At 39.6% G+C, this 23,010-nt stretch overlaps 1 protein-coding gene across 1 annotated transcript in view; it reads left to right on the forward strand.

Moving 5' to 3' along the window:
- The window catches only part of PARD3 (par-3 family cell polarity regulator), a 697,528-nt gene that overhangs the window by 268,528 nt on the left and 405,990 nt on the right, over window positions 1-23,010 (forward strand). Inside the window, 1 exon segment of the mRNA XM_042472372.1 lies at window positions 19,423-19,603. Coding sequence (XP_042328306.1) covers window positions 19,423-19,603 — 181 coding nt within the window.

The following is a 23,010-nucleotide window of genomic DNA, read 5'->3' on the forward strand; positions in this document are numbered from 1 at the left end:
GGTCTAGGAGGAGGCACTCCTTTATTTGCTGAAAGTGGCAAAAAATGTTTTGATATAGTCTGCTGTGTATCACAGACCAGTGTTCTTGCTAATATAGAGAACTGACTACTACAAATTCCCGATAGGTGGAGATTGACTACTACAAATTCCTGATAGATATCCAGTCTTTGCTTTAAAACAAAAACAACCTCAAATTGTAAGCCTGAGGGCAGGGAACCGTCTAACTAAAAGATTGTATGTACAGCGCTGTGTAAATTTACAGCGCTTTATAAATAAAAGTTAATAATAATAATAATAATAATAATAATGGAAAAAATACCTGAGGCAATGAGAGTAGCCAGTCCTGTTTAGAAAGTCTTCTTCATATTTAGTGTAAATCCCGTTTCTTGTTATCTGGATTTTGGTTTTCCACTCCTGAGCAGGAGAAAGTAATTTGCTCTGTCATCTGAACAGCAGCCCTTCAAATAGAACATGGCTATAATGTTGCCTCTCAGCCATAACTTCTCCAGGCTAAACATACTTAGCCTCGTTGGATGTTCTCTAGGCTCCCTCACTATCTGTATTGTCTCGTCTGGACATGTTTCTTTAGATGTCCAAAGGATTTTTGCTTCTAGGCACGTGTATGCTAGAGACACTTTTGGAAATTGGTTTTTGTGACCTATTTGTACTGACAATGGCATGTCTTTCTATAGTCTTAGTTTTTTGGTCACAATCCAGCTGGATCTCACTGGATTGCTTTGCACAAATTCTTCTCCAGATTAATAAAAAGTGGTTCTTTTATTGTATTTACCTTTTGACTAAAGCTTGGCAAGTTGATTAAAATGAGTCTAAATGAATAGGTATTGCATTGCACACCAAAGATAATGTAGGCTAATGTCAAGGAAAAGTATTATCTGCTCCTTTATTATGGTGAGGTGTTGAAATAATGAGCAGAACAGAAGGGAATCAAAAAATGTTTGAAGTTTCTCATCACTGTCTAGATGAGTATTTCTAATTGCATTTTCCTGGCTTTTGCATGCAAATTAAATTGAGCAGCATACACTATGTAAAATTAGTAGCTATATTTTACAAATTCCATTTCCATGAGCACTTAAATATGCTGCAAATATTGGTTTGTTTGTCTGTTTAACCGACTTTGTTTCTTCTGTGCTCCCAATTAAGATTAAACCATTAAATTTTCCAAAGTGCATTTTGTGCATGCTTGATGTTTCTTTCTTTCTTTTGTCCCCCCCCCCCTTTATTTTATTTTATTTTTTTTTTTGATCCTGTAAACTTGGTTTGCATTTGGGAAACTTGTAGTATCCATCATTGCCTTGCTATTTCAGACTTCCAGCTCCAAGTGACAAAAAAGGAAATGGATAGACTTAACACATCTGTATTTGAACAATATATCTTGCAGTACAACACCAGTCTCTTTAATAAGCCCCATGTCTGGATTCTTTGCTATGTAATGGCAGTACTTTAACTGCTAACTTCCAATGTCAGAAGTAAAAAGCAGAGTCTTCCGTATGACCTACATTTAGTGGGTCAGAAACACTTTTTTTCTTGAGCTGAAAAACCACTGACCTTAGAGGTGGTTCAGACTCACATATTTGGCTGAATGGAAGGGAGTGGAAGAACAATCTGAGTGCCTTTTTAGAAGCATGCCTTTTTAAAGAGGGCAGCAGGATTTTAAAGAGCACTCATAAGATGCTTCTTGCTTCCAAGCAATATAGCTGCTTTGTGCTTGGCATAGGTCACTCTTTCTCACGTCTGGGGCAGAAGCAAATGCTTTTCCCCTCTTGTGTGGTTCTTGCTTTCTATTCAGTACTGTCTCAGTACTGTACTAAAAACCCAGCTAGTATATTTTCCTGTGTTTTATTTCTTGCTGAAATTAAACATGATGCATACAATTGAGTATTGTTATGGTACTATAGTTTGATGTTTGTGACCCAAATCTCAAATAATGGGAAATATCTTTTTCAAAACATATGTGCTTCAATATAAAGTTTCCTCCCTCCCTCTCTCCCTCCCTTTATAGGATTTATGCTTTGCCGTTCAGCCAAAAAGAGCTAGTGTTGGGTAGTGGTTTTAGCATTGGGCTAAAACCCACTGGGCAAGTCACATTTTCTCAGCCTCAGAGGAAGTCAAAGGCAAACCCCCTCTGAACAAGTCTTGCAAGGAAAACCCTTCATAGGTTCACCCTAAGTGTTGACATAGGAAATAAATGACTTTGAAGGTATACAACAACTTCAGACAAAAACACTCCCATAGCATCTTGACTTATAGTTAATTTTACAGTTCCATACCTTCAATCTTATAATCTTTAAAAAAAAAAAACCAGGACACAGAAGGAAAAAAAGAGTAGCAGTGGGGGAAAGGATTAAATCCAGAAGATGCTGGCGACTCATCCCTCTCTCAGAAGCCAGAGCAGTGACATTTGGAATGGAGAAATGTCCTTTCACAAGCTACTTGGGCTAAGACATGAAGAGGCAGCTCTAGAGTCAATAGTAGAGACAATAAAATATAGCGTTGCTCTTCTTTTCATCTGAGGAAAGAGCAGTGAGAGTGGGGATGGATGGAAAGCTTCAAATCAGCTGCTGGGGCCAAGGCATGACGGAGCTGTGGAAATTTAGGTGCAAATGGCAGCGTAGCAAAACATGCCATTACATTTCAGGTATTTAAGTGTAAAAATAACTTTAGAAATACTCTACACTCAATATCATTGAGTTGTTACTAGTCAACTAAACCAGCTCCCATGCTCTATCTCCACTTCTCTTTCTGAATCCTAGATTCTCTCCATCCCCCTCCATGATGGCTATCCAGTTCATGCTAGCTCCTGTTTCCAAGCAAAAGCTGAGAGGACTGGCATGTTTTTATTCCTGCCTTTTCTTCTTTGCATTTATCGTCTTATTAATATCCAAAAGATGCAGGCAAGGACTGAAAGGATTTCATCTAGTTTTTTGCACCCAAAAGGCCTTTTAAAGTTCTATTTCTGGAGACACCAGGATATATCTAGCAATGTGGAACAAGAGAGACATATGGGTGTTTCAAAATCTATCTGTGATGCAGGCAGCATTATCTGATGTTGCATGGTGAGGAAAGCCTCACTGGTCCATGTAGGCCACCAAATGATCAACAAATCCATTTGGATCTAGGCCAATATCTTCAGAATGATTTATATATTCTGTTCACTTCCTGACCGTGTTGTGATGTCCCAACCTAAGATTATTATTTTTTTAAAAATGAGCCGATTTATTGTAGTATCCCACCTCTAGTCTCCCCCTAATTAATTTTTCACTTTAGTTTCTGGTTTGATTTTAGGACAGAAAGCTCTTTGATTGCTCTAGTGAAGGGACAGGGCATTTGATGTCCTTCAGATGCTATTGTATTGTAGCCCTTATTATCCAGAATAGCCAGTGATGAGGGAGGATGGGAGTTAAGTTCCAACAACATTTGGTGGGTCACACATTCCCCATTATGCTCCCAGGATTCATCACAAAATGGGCAAGGAGAGATTTTCCTGCATCTTTTAGGGATGTTCAATCCCATTGATGATAGAACCTATAGTATAAAGTAGTATACAGTCGCCCCTCCGTACTCACAGGGATAAGGGGAACAGGACCCCCAATACGGAAATTCCATTAATAAGGTGAACCTTGCCCACCTCCCCTACGATGCCTTGGACATCTCTCTGAGGCATGGGAAGGGCCAGAGGGAGCTCGCCCGGCTCTTTCCCTGCCCTCCCCTGGGATTGGAGGATGGAAGGAAAGAGGCACAGGGGCAGGCCTCCTTCTCCTCATCTCCCGCCCTTCCGTCCTTTAAGCTGGCATCCCATCGCCAACTGAAGGGATGGAAGAGTGGGGGGATGAGGAGGAGGAGGCATGCACCAGCCTCTCTTCATCTCCCCTTGCCATCTGAAGGAACCGGTGGGCGAGGGGAAGATGAGAAGCTGGCATGTGCCAGCTCCTTCCCCCACCCATCTCTCCCTTGCCATGGCCAGCTGAAGGGATGGATGGATGGGTGGGGGTGGGGATGAAGAGAGCCGCGAATAATCAAAAACGCGAATCTGAAGTCCGTGAATCCGGAGGCATGACTGTATATCTGTATTTATATAATCTACATGTTTCTATAGGTAGATATATCTATATTTATCTCCATATTTATCTATCTATATAGAGAGTATAGTCGTTTTCCAAGCCAGTACTTAGATGTAGTTAAAAGTTTCTGGCCATCCTTGAGGAGCAGGTTACATAAAATGTTTCTATGGGAATATTAATTTAACCCATTGACTTGGGTTGAGGTGTTCCTTGCATGCAGATTGTGGCTAGCTCATTCATTTTCATTAGATTCTGGGGTGATATTAGAAGATATGAAGCATTTGGTGAAATGAGAGCTGGGAATGTAAAAGAATGGAAGTCTAGATAAAATGGAAGTACAGTACTGTTGGTTGACAGTCAGCAATATAGTGGTTTGAATGTTAGACTGGAACAGTTTGAATGTTAGACTCTGCAGCTCCAGAGAACAGGACCCGGAGTAATGGATTCAGAAAAAGAGGAAAAGATATTCTACCACAGAATTAGGAAGAACTTCCTAACAGTAAGAACTGTTTGACAGTGGAACAGACTCCCTTGGAGTGTGGTGAAGTCTCCTTTGGAGGTTTTCAAACAGAAGCTGGATGGCCATTTGTTGGGAGTACTTTGATTGTTTATTCCTGAATTACAGAGGATGGACTGAATGGCCCTTGTGGTTTCTTCCAACACTATAATTGTATGATTGTATTATTCTCTGATATCACTATTTTGCATATACTATTGATAATATTGGGGTGTTGCATTTAGGATTATTGCAAACTAATTTTTCTGTTGCTCTTCTGCTTGATTTTTAGGTTTGTTTGTGCCTTGAAATCAATGTGCTGATTTCAAGGCACATGTGTTGTTGTGTAGTGATTTCTCTTGTGTGGTGTTAGCTCCCAGGATCTATTTCATACATTGCCATCTCACATGTTCCATTCTTGTCCATATGTTAATAGAGCAACTTGTAGCAGTGTCATCCCAATGTCTCTCATTTCATTTGGATAATTGGGACTTTGGTCTGTGTTCCCCTAGAAAAAAGGAATATCTTGCAGCTAGAAAAAAGAGAGAAGTTCTTTTGGAATCTTAATAAACAAATCTTCCTAAATATGCAGCAGTTGCTCTGTGCCATTTTGGGGCAAATAAAATAGCTTTTAAAATTCATTTTCATGACAGAAAATATGTTTTTTTTCCAATTAGATGCTTGATGGGTAGCTGTTACGGAAAAAAAATAGTTGTTGGGGAAAAAGATAGATTTGATATGGAATCTTGACAGTAGGGAACTAGGCAATATAATGGCTAATTGTTTATTAAATGTACTAAGTGCACATTAGTTGCATTGACATTCTAAAATGAAGCCACATTTGTTTAAAGCATTCATTTCTTCTTCATCTTGGCATTAATACACACATCTTTGTTCTTGTGTGCTTGCATGCGTTCACTTATTTAGGATTTCTCTTAGGTGCTATTATTTGCCATTTTAATTTCAGGTTTATGGGAAATAAAGGCATATTGGATGACATGTCTGTGTTCCTGCTCTATTTCCTGTTTGCAAGCCCTTTGGAATGCTAGTTACCTTGAAATGGATTTTTAATGAGCCATGTAAGAAAGGGAAGCTCAGAGAATGAATAAGTATTTGGGGCAGCCCAGATGCTGTTAAAGTCAATTCAGTCATCAGAAAGCTTACAAATTGATTTTATAGTTACTTTTCTTCTTGTCCGAACAATAATTGGTTACTGCCTCATTATATATAGTCCTGTGTTTCTTATTGTGTGTGATTCTGCACCTGTTATTTGGAGATGCTACAAGAATGCTAGATTATTCCCAAATTGTAATCATGAACTTTTATTTCTTTTATCTTTAATGAAAACCATTTCCCCAAATTAGATAGGCAGTTTTATGTTTTATGGAAGTCATTCATTCTATCCTCAGTGACAGTTGAGATATTTGGGGATATAACCTTCAGTGTTTCATGTTGTTCTTTAAATATTTGGGAGAATTTGTATTTGTGTTTATGTATGAGAGAATGGCCTAAAGACCCTGAATGCACTAGATGCCATCTGATCTTGGAAGCTAAGCAGGGTTAGTAATTGGATGGGAGGACACCAATGTGCTGTAGGTTATATTTTAGAGGAGACTAGTGGTAAACTATCTCTGAGTATTCCTTGCCTGAGAAATTCCTTAAAATCCATGGGGTTGCCATATAGCAGTAGGCATATACTTAAAGGTATATAAACGCAGAAGCATATTGCTCATAAGGGGAAGAAGATTGCTAATGAGTATACTGCAAACTTAAATAAGTCATAAGGCTGCCTAAAGGTTATAATAAGGTTGGATGATTTTTTAAAATAAGCTTCTTCACCAAACCTATGCAAAGTAAAGTGCTGTCTTACTATGTTCATTAAGAACACGTCAGAGTACATATAGAAGGCTGAGGGACAATTGTCAAAGACCACATTTTACAGAATCCACTAATGAATATCTGAAGGAATTATACAAATTAATTGGACTATTTTCCACTGATGCACAGAATTGAAATGGACACACTCCCAGAGCTTAGACTGGGCATCTTCCATCTGCTGCCTAAAATATACAAATGAGACAATCCAGGAAGACCTAGTCTCTCAAACATTAGAATCCTTACTGTTGGGATATCTAAATATATAGACTGAATTCTTCATGGCACACTACATATATGAATACAAGAGTTCTCATGATTGCACATATCACAGATTGACTCTTCTCAGAGAGGGTTTTGAACTCTGTGAAACTGACTTTTGGTAAGCAGATTGATTGCTTTAACACATCATCACTAACTGACTATTGTAAAGAGCTGAAAGAAATGTATCACTTTACACAGCCCTTTAAAAATTTAGGGCAAGTGTCATGATCTGCATCTTTCTGGATCCTGTTGAATTCTGTCCCACTCCCTCAATTGTGTAAATACGCTTTATGCCTGAGGCTTTAATACCACTTGGTACTGCATCTGAAAAAGTGAGCTTGTATCCATGAAAGCTGTAATATGAATGAACATAAGACAAATAGTATAGAGCCAAGTTTTTGTTCTCTGCCCTCCAATTTATGGGTTATATGGTGAGGTTAAAGGAATGACAAGTTTCCAATCTTGTCAATGAATGTAGATTTTGCCCTTAGGGATTTTTGTAAAAGTTGATGAATAGAACACAATTCTGGTCTTTAAAAGACTTCTAACATCTATAATAAAAGAAGAACCCATGTCGCATGTCTGTCTGTCTTCATACTTGCAAACTGTGAAACTCAGAAACCTGAAACAGTTTGTTGGGAATGCATTGTTTTTAACATAAATCGATTTTAATTATTGAAAATTAGTTTCTAAGCCTGAGTACAAACTTCAGTCACTAGATGTCAGACTTCCCCAACCCTATCCCCCACCCCACCCCAAGGCCTGGGATATTCATTCCTCAGGAGGGCCTTCATATTATTTTCCACTTGCAGAATGCTGAAATCTTTGATTAAACAAACAAACAAACAAGCTTCATTTATATACCACTTCATACTGCCTAAGCAGTGTCTAACTGGTTTACAACTGTAAGCTAATTTGCTCCCAACAATCTGGGTCCTCATTTTAGCGACCTTGGAAGGATGCAAGCCTGAGTCAAGCTTGAGCCCCTTTGCTGGTCTTGAACTCGCAACCTTGTGGTTTTGAGTGAGTGGTTGCAGTACAGGCATTTAACCACTGCACCACCAGGGCTCCTGGTGTTAAAACAGAGAGAGAAAAGGCGGGGGGAGTACCTGGTGCTTGCTAAAGTATGAGAATTACCAGAGAGCAATACGAGTGAGAGGGAAGAAAGAACTGGAGTAAAAAGAAAGAGCAGAGGGAAAGAGAAATTCCTGATTCTCCCCCTCTCCCACTTCACTCAATAATCCAGCCAGACATAATTTTTCCTACATATTTTGCTATGCTCAGGATAAGAGAGCTGTCCTGCTTGGATGACAGATGTGTGCATCACCAGTGTCTATAAAGCTGTTCTCCTCTCCCATCATGCGTTATTAGCTCAGTGTGGTTGCTTCGACTGATGTAGTCATGGTCATGGAGAAATTCATGCTGTGAAATGGCTTCTTTCTTCTTCTTTTTAAAAAGCTTCTGGGTTATTGCATGTTTCCTTGTCTCTCTAAATGAAAAATCCCGGGCCTTCATTCATTTCTGTCAGCGGGAGGCTCGCGACAGTATAATGAAGATCCCAGGCTGAGTAAAACAAGTTATGTTTTGTGGCACATTTTCTCTTGGAAGAGTCATTGAACAAGACTAAAAGGATAGACAAGTGGGTTGAAGAGTGGGAAGAATATGTTTGTTTCCCCTGTTCTCTTTATTTATCAGAGAAGAATCAATGGAAGAACTGTTTTAAACTGTATCTGAGTGGCAGTACAGTGTCTCCTGTTTAGAAAAATACACATATACCTCAGTTAATAAAATAGATGTATTCCTGGGCATTATTTCTGTAACAGAAAATATAGCACCAGAGGCAGAAATAACATGGAAAGACTAGGGATAATTTTCTATATCACTGAAAAGAAGAGCCATTCCACATATTTCAGTAAACCTTTTGCTCAAGATTAAAAAGATGCACATATGAAATGAAACAACCAGGTCAGATTAATTTCATAAATAAACAAAAACATTTGTACCTTTTTGAGACCACTAACAGGCCTCTTATGAAAGGCATTCAGAGATTATTGTCATAAGCCTTCACTTTTCCTTTGATATTCATTTTAGTGGGCAAATCTTTAGGTCTATACTTTTTCGTTAAAAAAGAAAACACATTAAGGGTAGCTGTTAAGGTACCTGTGCTCCCCCCTTTTTCCCCCCTTACTCTTCATACATGCTCAGGAAGGAATTCCTAAGGCAATTGTGAACCATGGCTGTTGTAGGTGAACACACACAGCTACAGTAGGATCATCTAGAGTGGAACTCTGATCAAACTTTTTTTTTATTGCTTAATTTGCTCTTTCTCCAGATCTTCTTCACCATCTTCCCAATTCCAAAGCTGTTAAAAAACAACAACAACTAGCCAAAGCATGATTATCTAAAAGAGAGTTGAATGCATATAAAACAACATTTGTAAAAAAGAACTTCATTTGTAGAGGCTTTGCTGAGGTGTACTTGGACATTGCTTTTGTAGTGGTGGACTGTAGAAGCATAGCTATCTTAGCACTTGAAGTGATATACTTTCTTCCCTATCCATTGTAAATGAATACAATAGAATTGTTACCTTAAACTGATTACAGTACAGTGAAAATGTGCTTATTCAGATATGCTCTTTATGTAATATGTAAATATATCTAAGTATGTAAGTGCTACCGTACTTCATTTATCAGAATGTTGCCTTTATACTCAACATGGGCGGGTTACAAACCGCCATAAAGTACGTGCTCTGCGCGTACTAGGGTTAGGAAGGGCCGTATTAGGGTTAGGAAGGTTCTTACCTTCCTGACGGCCCTTCCTCCCAGTACGTGCGGAGCGCGTACTTTTTTGCGGTGCCCATCCACATGGGCGCCACCATTTTTACGTATTGGACGCTGTGCGTCCAGACGTGTCGCGGCGGAAGTGACGTCGCGAGGGCGCACTCCACCCCTCGCGGCGCCACTTCCGCGTTCAAAAAAGGAGCGGCATTTCGCCGCTCCTTTTTTGCTGCGCAGGGAAGCCTCGCGGTCTGGCAGCTGGGGCTTCCCTATGCAGCGAATGGCGGCGGCGGGAAAACGGCCCCTTGAGGGCCGTTTGTAACCCGCCATGTATTCTTATACAGGCTGAATCTCACTTATCCAGAATTCCAAAATCAAAATATTCCAAAATCCCAAATTGTCCACATGGTTGGCAGACATAGTGGCGGTCTGCCGCCGCCGCCAATAGGTCCGCGGGGGAGCCGGAGCCTTCAGACGGCACGGCTCCCATGCGGACTGAAAAAGAAGCTCCAAAATGGAGCTTCTTTTTGAGTCTCGTTTGTGACGTAGCGAGGCGCCAGGGGCGCACTCGCTACGTCATAAAGGCTGCGACACGTACAGATGCTCAGCGTCCAGTATGTAAAGATGGCGGCGCCCGTATGAACAGGGTGCCGCCATCTTGTACGTATTCAATAAGTACTAGGGTTAGGGGGGTGCGGAAGCACCGCCCCTTCCTAACCCTAGTACGTATTGTATACATACTATTTGGCGGTCTGTAACCCGCCAGTGACACCTTTACTTTCTGATGGTTCTATGTACACTTTGCTTCATGCTCATAATGATTAAAACAATACTATGCATAAAATTATCTTCAGGCTATGTGTATAAAGTGTATATGAAACATAAATGAATTTAATGTTTAGAATTGGGTTCCATCGCCAAGATATGTCATTATGCATATGCAAATATTTCAAAATTTGAAAAATTCTGAAATCCAAAACACCTTTGTCCCAAGCATTTTGGATAAAGAAACACAAAAAAAAATATGTTTCATAGTACAGATTATATTTTCAATATACTGCATGCTGTATACATAAACTATATACTCTATTTGTGTACAAGAACATAGCTTAGAATTTTATTTTTTTTCTTGATTTTTGTTTTCTTCTTTTGCATTTCTAAATTGAAAGATTTTTCAGTGAAACACATAAATTCCTAGTAGTTCCCTTGCCTGATCCCTTTGTCTCACTTTTTAAAGACCTTGAGGCAATAAGCATTATCTCAATAAGAACTGAAAACTAATATAAAACAATAATAATAAGCCACTCACCTAAAAACACAAAACAGCAGAGATAAAGCTAGTTTAAGCCACCCCATGGCATGAGACTTGCAAAAAGCCATTCCTAGTGCTCTGAAAACTGCCTGAATTAATAAGATTTACATAATTGACTAAATAGATGACTAAATCAGTGCTGACTGTAATATGTTTTTATTATAGGAGTCACACAGAAAAGACACAGTCACTTGTTTTCTGAAAAGCACTTGTTCAAAACAATATTAGTCAGCCCAGTGTTATGTATGGAACTACAACACACCAGGATTGTAACTGGCAACATGTGAAAATCTTCTGGTTCAACTTCTGTTTTACAAGCACCTGTAGACCTATCCTGCTTCTAGGGTTCACACATTACTGTAGCTACCCACATGTCATCTGGAGCTTAAGCCTGTAGGGTACCAGTTAATTAAATTAGACTTGGCAGAACTCCACAAGTGCCTTGGCACTGCATTCCACTCCCAAATGTTGCTACCAGTTCAGCAACATGGTGATCCAAAACCAGCAGCCAAGTGCGATACCACTACCGCGTGACAAGAGTAAGCCTCTGTGATTGATTGTGCACTGTTGGCTTTATGCCTGCCATAACATAGGACCCATACAGACAGGCCAAAATAAAGCTGCTTCGGGTCACTTTGGAGATATGCTGTTTAAATGATGCATGCGTCCTAAGAAGCCAGAAGCCATGCGAAAGCCACGCTCCAGTCCTAAGGACCGGAGTGCAGCTTTGGTATCACTGTGGGGATGGGAATCTCATGGACTATGTGCTGCATGTTGGTGCCACCAAAGCCATTTTTCATTGCCCCTGGCTGTCCCCTCCAAAAGGAGAACCACTGGAAGCCTCCAAGGGTGGTGATTCTCCTCTAAAACAGTGGCCCTCCAGATATTTTAGACTTTAGTGCCTTGAAGGTATAGCCAGCATGACTCATGGTGAGGGATGTTGTGACTCTTTGTCCAGAATATTTGGAAGTACAGTGTTTTGAGAATCACTTTCTAAAGCAAAGGGCAGTGCTTTGCTTTAGCTTGCATGTGGGGAATGTGGGTGGTCTTTCTGTGTTTATTTTTATTTGTTCTTTTTAAAACCAGCAGTGAACTTCTGGACACTTCACATTTAGAAAAAAAAGTGAAACAATCAGATGTTGGATGGGGGTTGTATGGATACTTGTGTGGCCAAAACTGATTCTCCTCTAGGGTTTTTCAAGTCCAGGTCACTTGTACGAAAACCAGTTTTTCGCATTCCTCCTACTCAACCACCATTCCATTTCTTTTAAAAATACATAATAAAGAAATTCATTATTACAACCCTCCTTCCTTTATTCCTGTTAGCATTCTGCCCTGTTTTATGGAGTCAGTTATGGCCTTATAGTATTAATAACCTACTTTTGCACTAGGTAACCCAAATGTGTCAAAACATTACAGAGAAAGCAGAATGTTCTGACAGTATCTCATAACTTAAATAACTCCTAATTCTTCTTTTCTTTTTCTTTTCTGGAGGATATACAAAAATATAGTTTCTCAAGGTGCTTTTCACAGGAATTGAAGTGTGTGTGTGTGTGTGTGTGTGTGTGTGTGTGTGAAAGTTGTGCTGTCAGAACTAGTCAATAACAGTTGAAATGTAAATGATCAAAAAGAGAGCTTCAAACAGGAAATGCTAATCTTCAGTGAATGGATAGCCAGTGAATAATACCCAATTCAAATGAAGTAACTCTTGATAGCCATTGAATAGTACCTCAAGTTTTAGTCTAGTTAGTTAAAATGCAGGGAGAACACTGGAGGGCATCCACAATAATAGATGTACTGCAAACCAAGGAAGGCTTGCCTACCCATCTTTTGCTTTTAAATCTTTTTAGATTGTAAGAAGAGTTGCAGACTTGATATGAGAAGATTTTTTTTGGGGGGGGGAAATACATCTCCTTTAGAGCTCTCCAATATTTTGACAAAAATTAGGCTTTTGTGGGGTGGGCGATAGGAAATGCTGTTGTATGGAAAACTGGAATTTGCCAAATGAGCGGTTGTGAACCTTTGAGCTTGAAAAGGGTAAGTGTGTTAACACTGTTGGAGGAAAACAACAAAGAGTTATGAGTCATTGTTTAGAGTAAGTGCCTGAGTTTAGCATGAGATTACAATCCACTTGCTCAGATAAGAATTAATGTATTAGCAGAATGAGAGCAAACAGTTGCAGTTGACAGATGGCGAACAAAAGATATTGCTACATCATCAACAGTTAAAGTTCATTGAATATGGCTTCTTGTATGGACACATCATGAGAAGGCATGAATCGTTGGTGGAGGGAAGTAGAAAGAGGGGAATGGATGGTCTTTATTAAAGAGACCACAAATATTGAGTTTGCAGGAGCTGGGCAGAGCAGTAGAGGACAGGGGGGGGGGAGCGCTGGAGATATCTCAGCCATAGGATTAACATGGGTCGAGATCGACATGAAGGCAGTTAACAACAATGTAATAATTACAAGAGGGTTGAAATCTACATTTGTTATTCTAGTCCAAATGCAGCTCCTCTGCCCTGTGCCAGCTATTTATGCTTCTTTTTTTAAAGGAAGTCTGCCAAAGCTAAGAAGTTGAGTAATTTCACATCTCAGTTGCTCTCATTGGCCCCAGCTACATACAAACAACTTATCAAGGGTAAATCTGGAGAAGCCACAGACCACTTGATAAGGCCTCAATCCTTTTATCACATGTGGAATATTTAGCAGACATGGTTTGTTACTTCAAATTAACAATGCAAACCATGGTAGACTTATAGGGCTGGGAGGCATAAGCCTGCCATGATGGAGTACAGCTCCCATTAGCCATTAAAGCCAATGGTGAAGAATGATGGGAGGTACTGTCAAACCACATCTGGAGGGCTACATGTTCCCTATCACTATTCTGCAGGGTCTTTAACTTACATAGTCTTTTTTCCATCTCCTGCTCCCCCATCCCAAAGCATAGAGATGCCCCCCTAACTGGGAGATGCCTCAACAGTCTGTGATCTGTGCAACTGCTATCTAAAATCTACATTTTCCATAAATCAGAGATGAGAGGTATCCTGTCTGTTATACATTTATGTCCTTCCTTAAGTAAGCGCTTTTGTTAAGGAACCTTAAATGATATTGATTTCGACTAGGCTTAAGTGCACATATTAAGTTATTACATTTGAATCCAGTCATCTACACAAGGGGCTCAGAAGAGCGTATCAGGACTTAAATAAAACCAAACCCTTTGCTTATTGCTGTTTACAGTTATTAGCTCATAACTGTAAGGGCTCCTTGGAGAGCACTGTTGATTATAAAGTTGGCCTCACTATGTTATCAGCCTGGACCTTAAGATGCATCTCTTTCTGGGAAATGTGTACCAAGGATTCCATTGTTGCCAAGTTAATCCACCCCCCTTCATCAGAGATTCCCTTATGGTGGGCTGGGACCTACCAGTGAGTTGTGGGAACTTCCTGGGTGTGTTTGGCAGAAAATGGGTAGATATTACAGAAATAATGTTTTTAGCAATAAACTGAATCTGATCCAGCTGACCCCCCCCCCCCAAATAAAGTTGAAATAGATTTATTTTATTTTCGGGCTGCATTATTATTTGATCCTGAGATAAGAATTTAAGATAGAACCTTACCTGTTTCTAATCTATATTTGTATATGAAATGAACCCCCATTCACATTTAATAATTGTTACTACACAGATCTATTGCTTTGTTAAAGTAAGGTAAAATATGTATTGCAGTGCATCTGACTGTATTCTTGGTGTAATGTCATTAGACCGTTGGTGTAAAAATGTCTTTTAAATAATCCAAATCTGGTTGTTTCCTAATTCCCAGGACCCAATTGATTACTGTATTTCTGGCTTCACAAAATTCATTCAGGTCAAATTGGCTTGTGCCCTGTAATGGCATTGGAAAATTCTTTTCTAGTGGTTCAAGGCTGGAGCTCAATGGCTGAAAGCCTCCTGAACTCTGTTCAGTATGAGGCTTGGTAACTCATTAGGTCTTGTATGCTATTGGTACTGTCAGTTGTGGCTTGCATAATCCTGGTTTGTTTTGGGTGGGACATGAGGCGGGATCTGGCAACTTCTTGGTCTCTGTTAGCATAACTGCTAAGAAAATGCTTATTAGAGAAATCTGACCAAATAGGTCTCTAAGCTTATGCTATTCAAATGTGTTGAATTACAACATTGTTCAACAAAATTACAGCACATCCTGGATAAGAATGAAGGAGTTGTAGATCAGCCCATCTGGAGGACACCAGGTTGTGTAAAGCTGGATGAGGGCCTCTACTTTCTTTATCCAATTTTTCTCATTCCTTCCATCCATCACATTAATCCTCTTCACAAGTGATGTCTGCATGTTGACTCAGCTTGGAACTGGGGGTCGCACCATTTATTCTCCACTACCAAAATGTTGCCAGCAATGGTGTACATCACCTGCAGTCTGTGTATCCAATATGAGTGTTTTCAGCTAGCAGTTCTTCCTGCATACAGCTGTGCCAACAATGATTCCCACAGAATAGAATTTGCACTGAACATCAAGGCCAGTGGTCCACCAATATACATGATCTTATCAGTACAAATCCAATCAAACCTCAGTTTGAGAAGGCAAGCCTGTTACAGACTGCCAAAATAAAACTGCTTCGGGTCTCTTTGGAGGTACAGTATGCTATTTAAATGATGCATGGGTCCTAAGGGTCCGGAGGTCACGCCAAAGCCACACTCCATTCCTAAGCGCTGGAGTGCAGCTTTGGTGCAGCTTCCGGATTCTTAGGATGCATGCATCATTTAAACAGCATACCTCCAAAGAGACCCAAAGCAGCTTTATTTTGGCAGTCTGTAACAAGCCAAAGTTAATTTCTCAGTCTCTGTTTTGTTAGGTTTACCCAAATCTCATCTGCATTCTTTTCCTGCCCTTGTTTCATAAATGCTTGTGAACCTATCATTTCTGGCTGCACTGAAATACAGTTTTTAATTCACTTGCACATTCATTTACACTACATTTTCTCACTGACTAAATTGTGCCATTCCAATTATGCATATATTAACTGCTCACATTTTTTTTTAAAAAGGACAGTATTTTGTGCATACTTTCTCATAGTGAGAAGCCTCACTAATGTGCAGATATTTGAGATGAGGTGCACATTTTCTCATCCCAATGCAAAAACCTAACTTTCAAGACTCTCAAACCTAACAAAATCTCTTTCTATCCCTTATCAGTTCATGGCACTTGAAGAGGATTAACAAGCCTTTGGTCTGCAGGTTTTGGTCCTGTATGTTACACTGTGACAGTAGTAACAAGGAATTGCACCCTGTTTCTAGTAACTTGTTGGTACATTTTTAGGAGTATGCAGGTAAAAATCTACCTTTTCTGCACTATTATTATGTAGTAACAAGAATACATTTAAAGAGCTTGTATTGTCATAGAATTAAACTGCAGTTACAGGAACCCATCAATTTAGCAATAGTTACAGGAACCCATGTTTTTAATGCTGCTCTTCATTGTGCCTGGTTGCAGAAAGCCTGATCTCATACAAATGGAGGAAATAATATCCCCTGAGAGTAGGTTAATGAAGTAATATTGGAGGCACATGTTGCTCAGGCTTTTTGAGCATACTGCTGTAGGATATTTGGTAGCACTTGTCATTTTATGGACATTGTCTTACCTTTCTATACAAGCCACACCACAGGCTTGTTAACTGGTATATATGAAACTAACTACTGCATTTATGCAAGAGGATGGCAGTCCCTCCAGTTTTGAGATGAGAAAACCTGAACAGAAATGGAGAGGGGGGGGGGGGAGTTTAGACAGAGAAATATTTCTCCTGTTTACTTTCCTCAAATCTTGAAATGGAGGAGAGGCATGTCTCATAAGATGCATTTCACTCATTCTGAAAGGGAAAATGAATGTTCTAAATTGGTACATTCAAAGCCAATTCCCACTCCTAAATGGATCTGAGATTCAGAGGTAGTAATGATTTTGATAAGATGTTTATCTGAAATCAGCAATTTTAAGAACATGTAGACTTGTAAGCTTTTAAATGTTGTAGGGTGTCTTTGGGTATTTGAAGTTATGGAAGTACAGTATTTTCTTTTAAGTCAACATTCTGTTCCAGCATAGCTACAGCAAAAACAGGACTCTGAAGATATTTCTTTAATTGATGTTCTTAAGCTCCTCATCCTGTAGGAAAGCTCTGAGCTCTTGAGCCACCATCATACTTTTATTAGGACCCACCCAAAGGTGGTCCTTATTCTTCCTGGTTTGCCATAGCACTGGCACCTCCCATTTATCATGTTCAAAATTGCGATTTCTTAGCATTACCTTGCATTTTAGAATAGAATCCAGCCACTTCACTTAGACCAAAAATAGTGCTGTGTGGAGGTTAGTTCCTTCTGTGTAGCATCTCAACAAGGTGTGAAGATATCCCTTCTTCTTGTCAAGGACAAGAATATTAGTGAACAATCTGCATCCCCACTTCTGAGTAAGATTGTCGTGTTCAGTTGTCAGCTTACTGCCAGTTATAAGCATTGCCTCTGTTTCAGCTTTTCCTCAAAACCTTTTTTTGTTATTTTTGAAGGGAAAAGGGGGAGGGAATTCCCCCCATGGCTTGAAAAATTTCAAGATTTTACATCTCTGTATATTGCCTTTTTACATTCACTGCTATTTCAGCTGTCACAGTCATAGCCTGGCAATTGGGAAAAATGGGTCCAATTATTTGCTTTTATAAGGCTTCCTGTTTCATCTTTGGCAAGACATTTTAGCTTCCTTGTGCCTGTCTCCCATCTCCCTTCCTTGTGTGGCTACTGGGAGAATGACACAATTAACTGCTGTAACAAATTATAGAATGAGATAACAGTAATATTCTTTACATGTTTAAGGCATGGAGTCAGTCACTAATTTTTCATTATAAGAGGAATATTATTTCTACCAATTGCACTGGTTTTGGGGGGACCATTTTTGCCAAGATTTCTAATTTCAGGTCTTGTTTAGCTACACACCTTAGATTTGTCACAGTTTGAGTTGAAAGTGGCAAGTCTTGTACATTATGATTAGAAGCATCACAAAAATCCAGGTAGCCTCTCTTGATACAAAGATAGGGAATGTGTGGGTCTTGTAATATTGTAACTTCCCATTGTGCTTCCTATATTTGGCTAAGGCTTCTGGAAGACATGTCTCATTTGTAGGTATTCCTTATTGCTAGCATAATGTAACCCCTTGACAAAATCCTTGCACTGGTGGTCTAGCAGAGAGTATAAGTAATGGCTTTTTAAGAAATTTAGTTGATTCTTGGTATAAATAATTTAGGAAATAGCACTTCTAGAAAAGCTAACATAAAGTGTACCAGATTTTAAAAATAACCAGCCAGAATTAAGCTTCTTTTTAACCTGGTTTCCATTTCATCAATGACAGTGGTGAGTTTGCACCACCTCGTTTGTGAAACAGTTGAGTGTTGAAGTGCTATGTGGCTTGAGTCCAGGCTGTCTGAAAGACCATATCTTCCTATATAAGCTGCCTGAGCACTTTAAGAGCTTCAGGGAAAGCACCTCTCTTTAGCCCATTACTTTCATAAGCTACATTTGATGGGAATGTAGGAGAAGGTCTTCATCATGATTGCCCACGGGCTTTGAAATTGATTGTTGTATAACAAAAGAGTTCTTTATGGTGCTGTACTGCTGTTGTTGCTGCTGCTGCTGCTGTATCATCATCATCATCATCATCATCATCATCAAAATATTACTTTAAATTCTGTGGTTAGTTTGACACTGTTACATTCTCAACTTTTGTATGCTTTGAACCATATCTGTTTTTAATTATACAGTGAGCCCTTGTTATCCACTGGAGTTTGGTTCCAGGACCCCTTGTGGATAACAAAATCCATGGATGCTCAAGTCCTATGAAATACAATGGCATAGTAAAATGATGTCCCTTATATAAAATGGAAAATCAAGGCTTACTTTTTGGAATTTATACTTTTGGGGAATATTTTCAAGCTTTGTATGCTTGAATCCATGGATAAAAAAATCCATGTATAAGGAGGGCTGATTGTAATTTTTTATCTTTTGTAAGCTGCCTTGAGTCCCAGTCTGAAAAAAAGGTGGGATATTAATGTAGTGAACAGCCAGCATGGTGTAGTGGTTTAAGCGTAGGACTTGAATTCTGGAGACTGGAGTTTGAGTCCCTGCTTAAGCATGAAAAGCCACTGGGTGACTTTGGGCACACACTCTCACCCCCCCCTCAAAACAACAACAACGCTGTGATAGGTCCATCTTAAGAGACGCCATAAGTTGGAAATGACTTGAAGGCACACAACATCATCCATGACAACAACAGTAAACGTAGTGATGACTGGAGGGAGTAATTTATTAATTTACTGTTAATTTCTCACACTGTAAACTTTTGAACCAGAGATTTCATGTAAGCATTGAAAATTTTATTTTTTGAGAAATCTGAAATGCCTAGTGTGTTTATTGTTTGTTTAAAAATGGTTATGTCACTATGTTATTTTGTTAATAACACAATATTTTTAAAAAAATTATCTTGTGTTCTGTTTTTTTTAAAATGCCCTGTGTTTCTTACAGTGACTAAAGTTATTATCATGCCTCTTCTAACTAGAGATCAATTTCCTTTTCACAGCTTGTGGCTATATTTGATGAGCAAGATCCACACCATGGAGGAGATGGTACTAGTGCCAGCTCCACTGGCACCCAGAGTCCTGAGATCTTTGGGAGCGAGCTGGGCACTAATGCTGCGTCAGCTTTCCAGCCTTACCAAGCAACAAGTGAAATAGAAGTCACGCCTTCGGTCCTTCGCACAAGTGAGTAAGAACTCCCCATGCCTCTGCACATTTCATCTTCATTTACCAGGTTGCCAACTTCTGTTACCCTCTTGTGCGGCTGGGAGTATGATTCATTAATTGTCTTCATTGGAAACTGATTAAAATTTTAAAAATAGGGCAAATGTTTGAGGCAAGCAAGTGAAAACACTTTTGCCATTCTTTTTTTTTTAATGTTCATGTTCTACTTTCAGCATTCACAATGTTTGTGTGTGTGTGTGTGTGTGTGTGTGTGTGTGTGTGTACTCACACACATCTCCAATTTTAAGGTAGCCAAGCATGAAAAAGTTACAGCTAAGTTCCCGCAGGTCATAGCTTTCGAAGTACCAGTTTTGACCTAGCAAATGAAGATGAAGAAGATGAATTATTAGATTATAAATAATAGGTCATACTGTTCTGTGAATGTCATTGAAGGGTTTTGGGTTTTTTTTTTGGTCAGCTTGCCTTATTTAATTATAAAGTACTCCCCCTTCCATACCTTTCCCAAAAACCTTAAGACCAAGAGGGTTTTATTCCATATCATCATCTTCTCAGGATCAAAAGATGTCAAAATCAGGATGAAACTAAGGATTATAATCAACACTAGTTGTTGCAAAAAAACAGGGAGATGCCATTGTATTGCACATCATCTTTACATCTTTCTGTATTCATCTCACTTTATTACTTGTAGTATAAATTAACGCTATGTTCCAATGCTTTTCTCTACATACTTGATGGATTTGGCAAGAAAATGCATAACATCTCTATTTCAGGAGGAGATGGAGGATGAGGATTTGACAAAATAGGGAATGTCACAAAAAATGGCATTTTTTTGTTGTATTCTACATTTTTGCCAAGGTTTGTTTTTTTCATACTAAGATATTTGTAGCAAACTTTGCAAGTTTTCCTTTTTATGTAAAATATCCCAGGAGGTTCATACATTTTGGGTTTTCAGAGTCTCACTGGTTCATGCCTACATTTCTCTTAGCTGACTAAAACCAAACAGGATGGCTTGAGCATGTAATTTTATTGCTTAATAACCTTGCCAGACTGGGCGTTGTTGTCAGCACATCACTGAGGGCAGTAGTTCTTCATCTTCATTGTATCCTGAATCTGTGTCAGTGAAACAAACAGTTTCTTATTCCCCGAGGGTAACAAAAGCACAAAATGAGACTAACGAGAAGATCCCTTGCATTCCCCAGACACGTTGCGTGACAGATGAGAAGAATGTGTGAGAGCAGAAACACTGTATGGTTTAATGTCCCAAAGGTTTTACCGGGGATACACATTTTCAGTCTGCCAAACCATTAAAACAACAGCAACTCTGCCTCTAAAAGTTTTGTCTTCTGTTGGCCTTTGTGAGTGTTATTAGTCAGCAAACAAAACCATTCCTATTAAACTAACTACGGAGCGTTATAGACAGGCCTTTAATACGCCCCCGTCACGTGCTAGGGGTTGGCCGAGGACCTAGCGTCCATACCAGCCTCACCCCTAGCACGTGACAGGGGCGTAAAGATGGCGGAGCCCTATACACGTGAGTGCCGCCATCTTTACGTGCTGGACGCGTTGCGTCTGCACATGTCGCCCTGGAAATGATGCCGCAAATGCGCCCCTTGCGCTTTGCGGTGCCTCTTCTGGGGCCTGAGAAGGAGCGCGATTTCCGTGCTCCTTCTCGGCAGCGTCCGGGAGCCACGCCGTTTAAAGGCTGTGGCTCCCGGACGGTGCAAATGGTGGCGGCAGCAGACCGCCGCAATCCAGTGGTCTGTAATGCGCCTACATGAATGGAGGAAAGGTTGCTGTCTATCTCTTATCCCACTCAAAATGTACATACAAGTGGTCTTGGGCAAGTCACAGGCTCTCAGCCTCATGGAAAGGCAATGGCAACCCTCCTCTGAAGAAAATCATGCTGAGAAACCCCCATGATCAGTTCTCTTTAGGGTCGCCACAATTTGGAAATGACTTTGAATGCACACAACAAGAACAACAACAACTTGAAGTTGTCTGCTGAATCAGCCCAGTGCACATCAATAGGTTTCCAGCACTGGTCAAACAGATAACTCTATAACCCCCAAAGGGTAACTTCTCAGTCCTTGTGTACATCACTGCATGGATTGCATAGCATCATTATATCAGTGTCAGACTAGATGGCTTTTTGTTTCTTATAACAGATTCTGTAAAATATAGCCTCTTGGAGTCTTCACCTGTCGTTGCCATTTTATACACTTGCATAAGTTGTCCTACGTACCAGGCAGTGTTGTGTTTGCTAAAACTGATAGAAGATGCCAACTGTGGCAGTATATTTGCATGACATCTCTTCTCAGAGAAAAATGTGTGAAATATTTTGGCACAGATATCCTAGAAAAGCAAATGCAGTGTTCTGTGTTCGACTTAAAAGAATTCCTTTCCATTCTTTGTAGAATAGTTTTTGTTCTTCAGGATGCTGTACCCTATGGGTAATTGAAACCATACTCACAGTGTTGCTTGACATTAAAGCAAACCGATTTCAAATACCTGATTTAAATATACTTTGAAAATGGAAATAATATCCCCATTGTATTTCCTTTTTAACTTGTGAAGTGAAGCATGGCATACAAATGGTATTCTCAGGATTTCAAATAATTACCTTCTTACTGTTCAACTCCTATTCAGCTCATAAAACCCGTCCAGTTTTGTGGTAGTTTCAGATTCTGATTGTTACATGTTGACAAGATCATATATCTATTAATTAGATTGGAGATGGGATGCAAAATTGCTGTAATTATTGTAATTTTCCAGCTAATTGTAGGGTTTCTGGTGAATATTTTACTTCTACCAAATGAAAAACAGTATTCCATCTGAAATTGTTTGATCGCTGTTGTAGATATTTCACTCTTTCCTTGGTGCTTGGTAATTTTATTTTTTTAAATCCCCTTGAACATGGGTTTCCTGAGTATCAAATGGGCTGCTCCATTTGAAAATGCAGTTTATGTGGTAAAAATCTATGTTTTATTGTACTATTCACATGCATCTGAGGGGTAACAGAGCAGACGCTGTTCTGATGCACTGTCTAAGCATATTAAGCTAAGGCTGAATGATCTGCTGAGATTTTCATCTTCCTTTGTTCAGGTTGCCATGTTACCCCCTTTTTTTGTTTGTGTATAAATTGTACCACCTTCCATAGAAAGGAAAAGGTTAGCTGGATCAGCTCCAGCTGAGAAAGCAATATTCATCTGGACTGCTGTTCCCCCGTGCGCAAGACATATAACCACGCATTCTCTGCAGTAATCATGTACTGTGTGCATGTGGAGGGCTGGCTAAGATTGGATCTTTGCAGCTAAGGAAGAATAATATTGGGCAACAAACTCTGCTTTTCTGTATTGAGACTTCTCAAACCACACCATTCCTCTTTATGTGTTACTACATTCGTCTTT

The sequence above is a fragment of the Sceloporus undulatus genome, chromosome 6 (genome assembly GCF_019175285.1).
Source record: "Sceloporus undulatus isolate JIND9_A2432 ecotype Alabama chromosome 6, SceUnd_v1.1, whole genome shotgun sequence".
NCBI classification, from domain to species: domain Eukaryota; kingdom Metazoa; phylum Chordata; class Lepidosauria; order Squamata; family Phrynosomatidae; genus Sceloporus; species Sceloporus undulatus.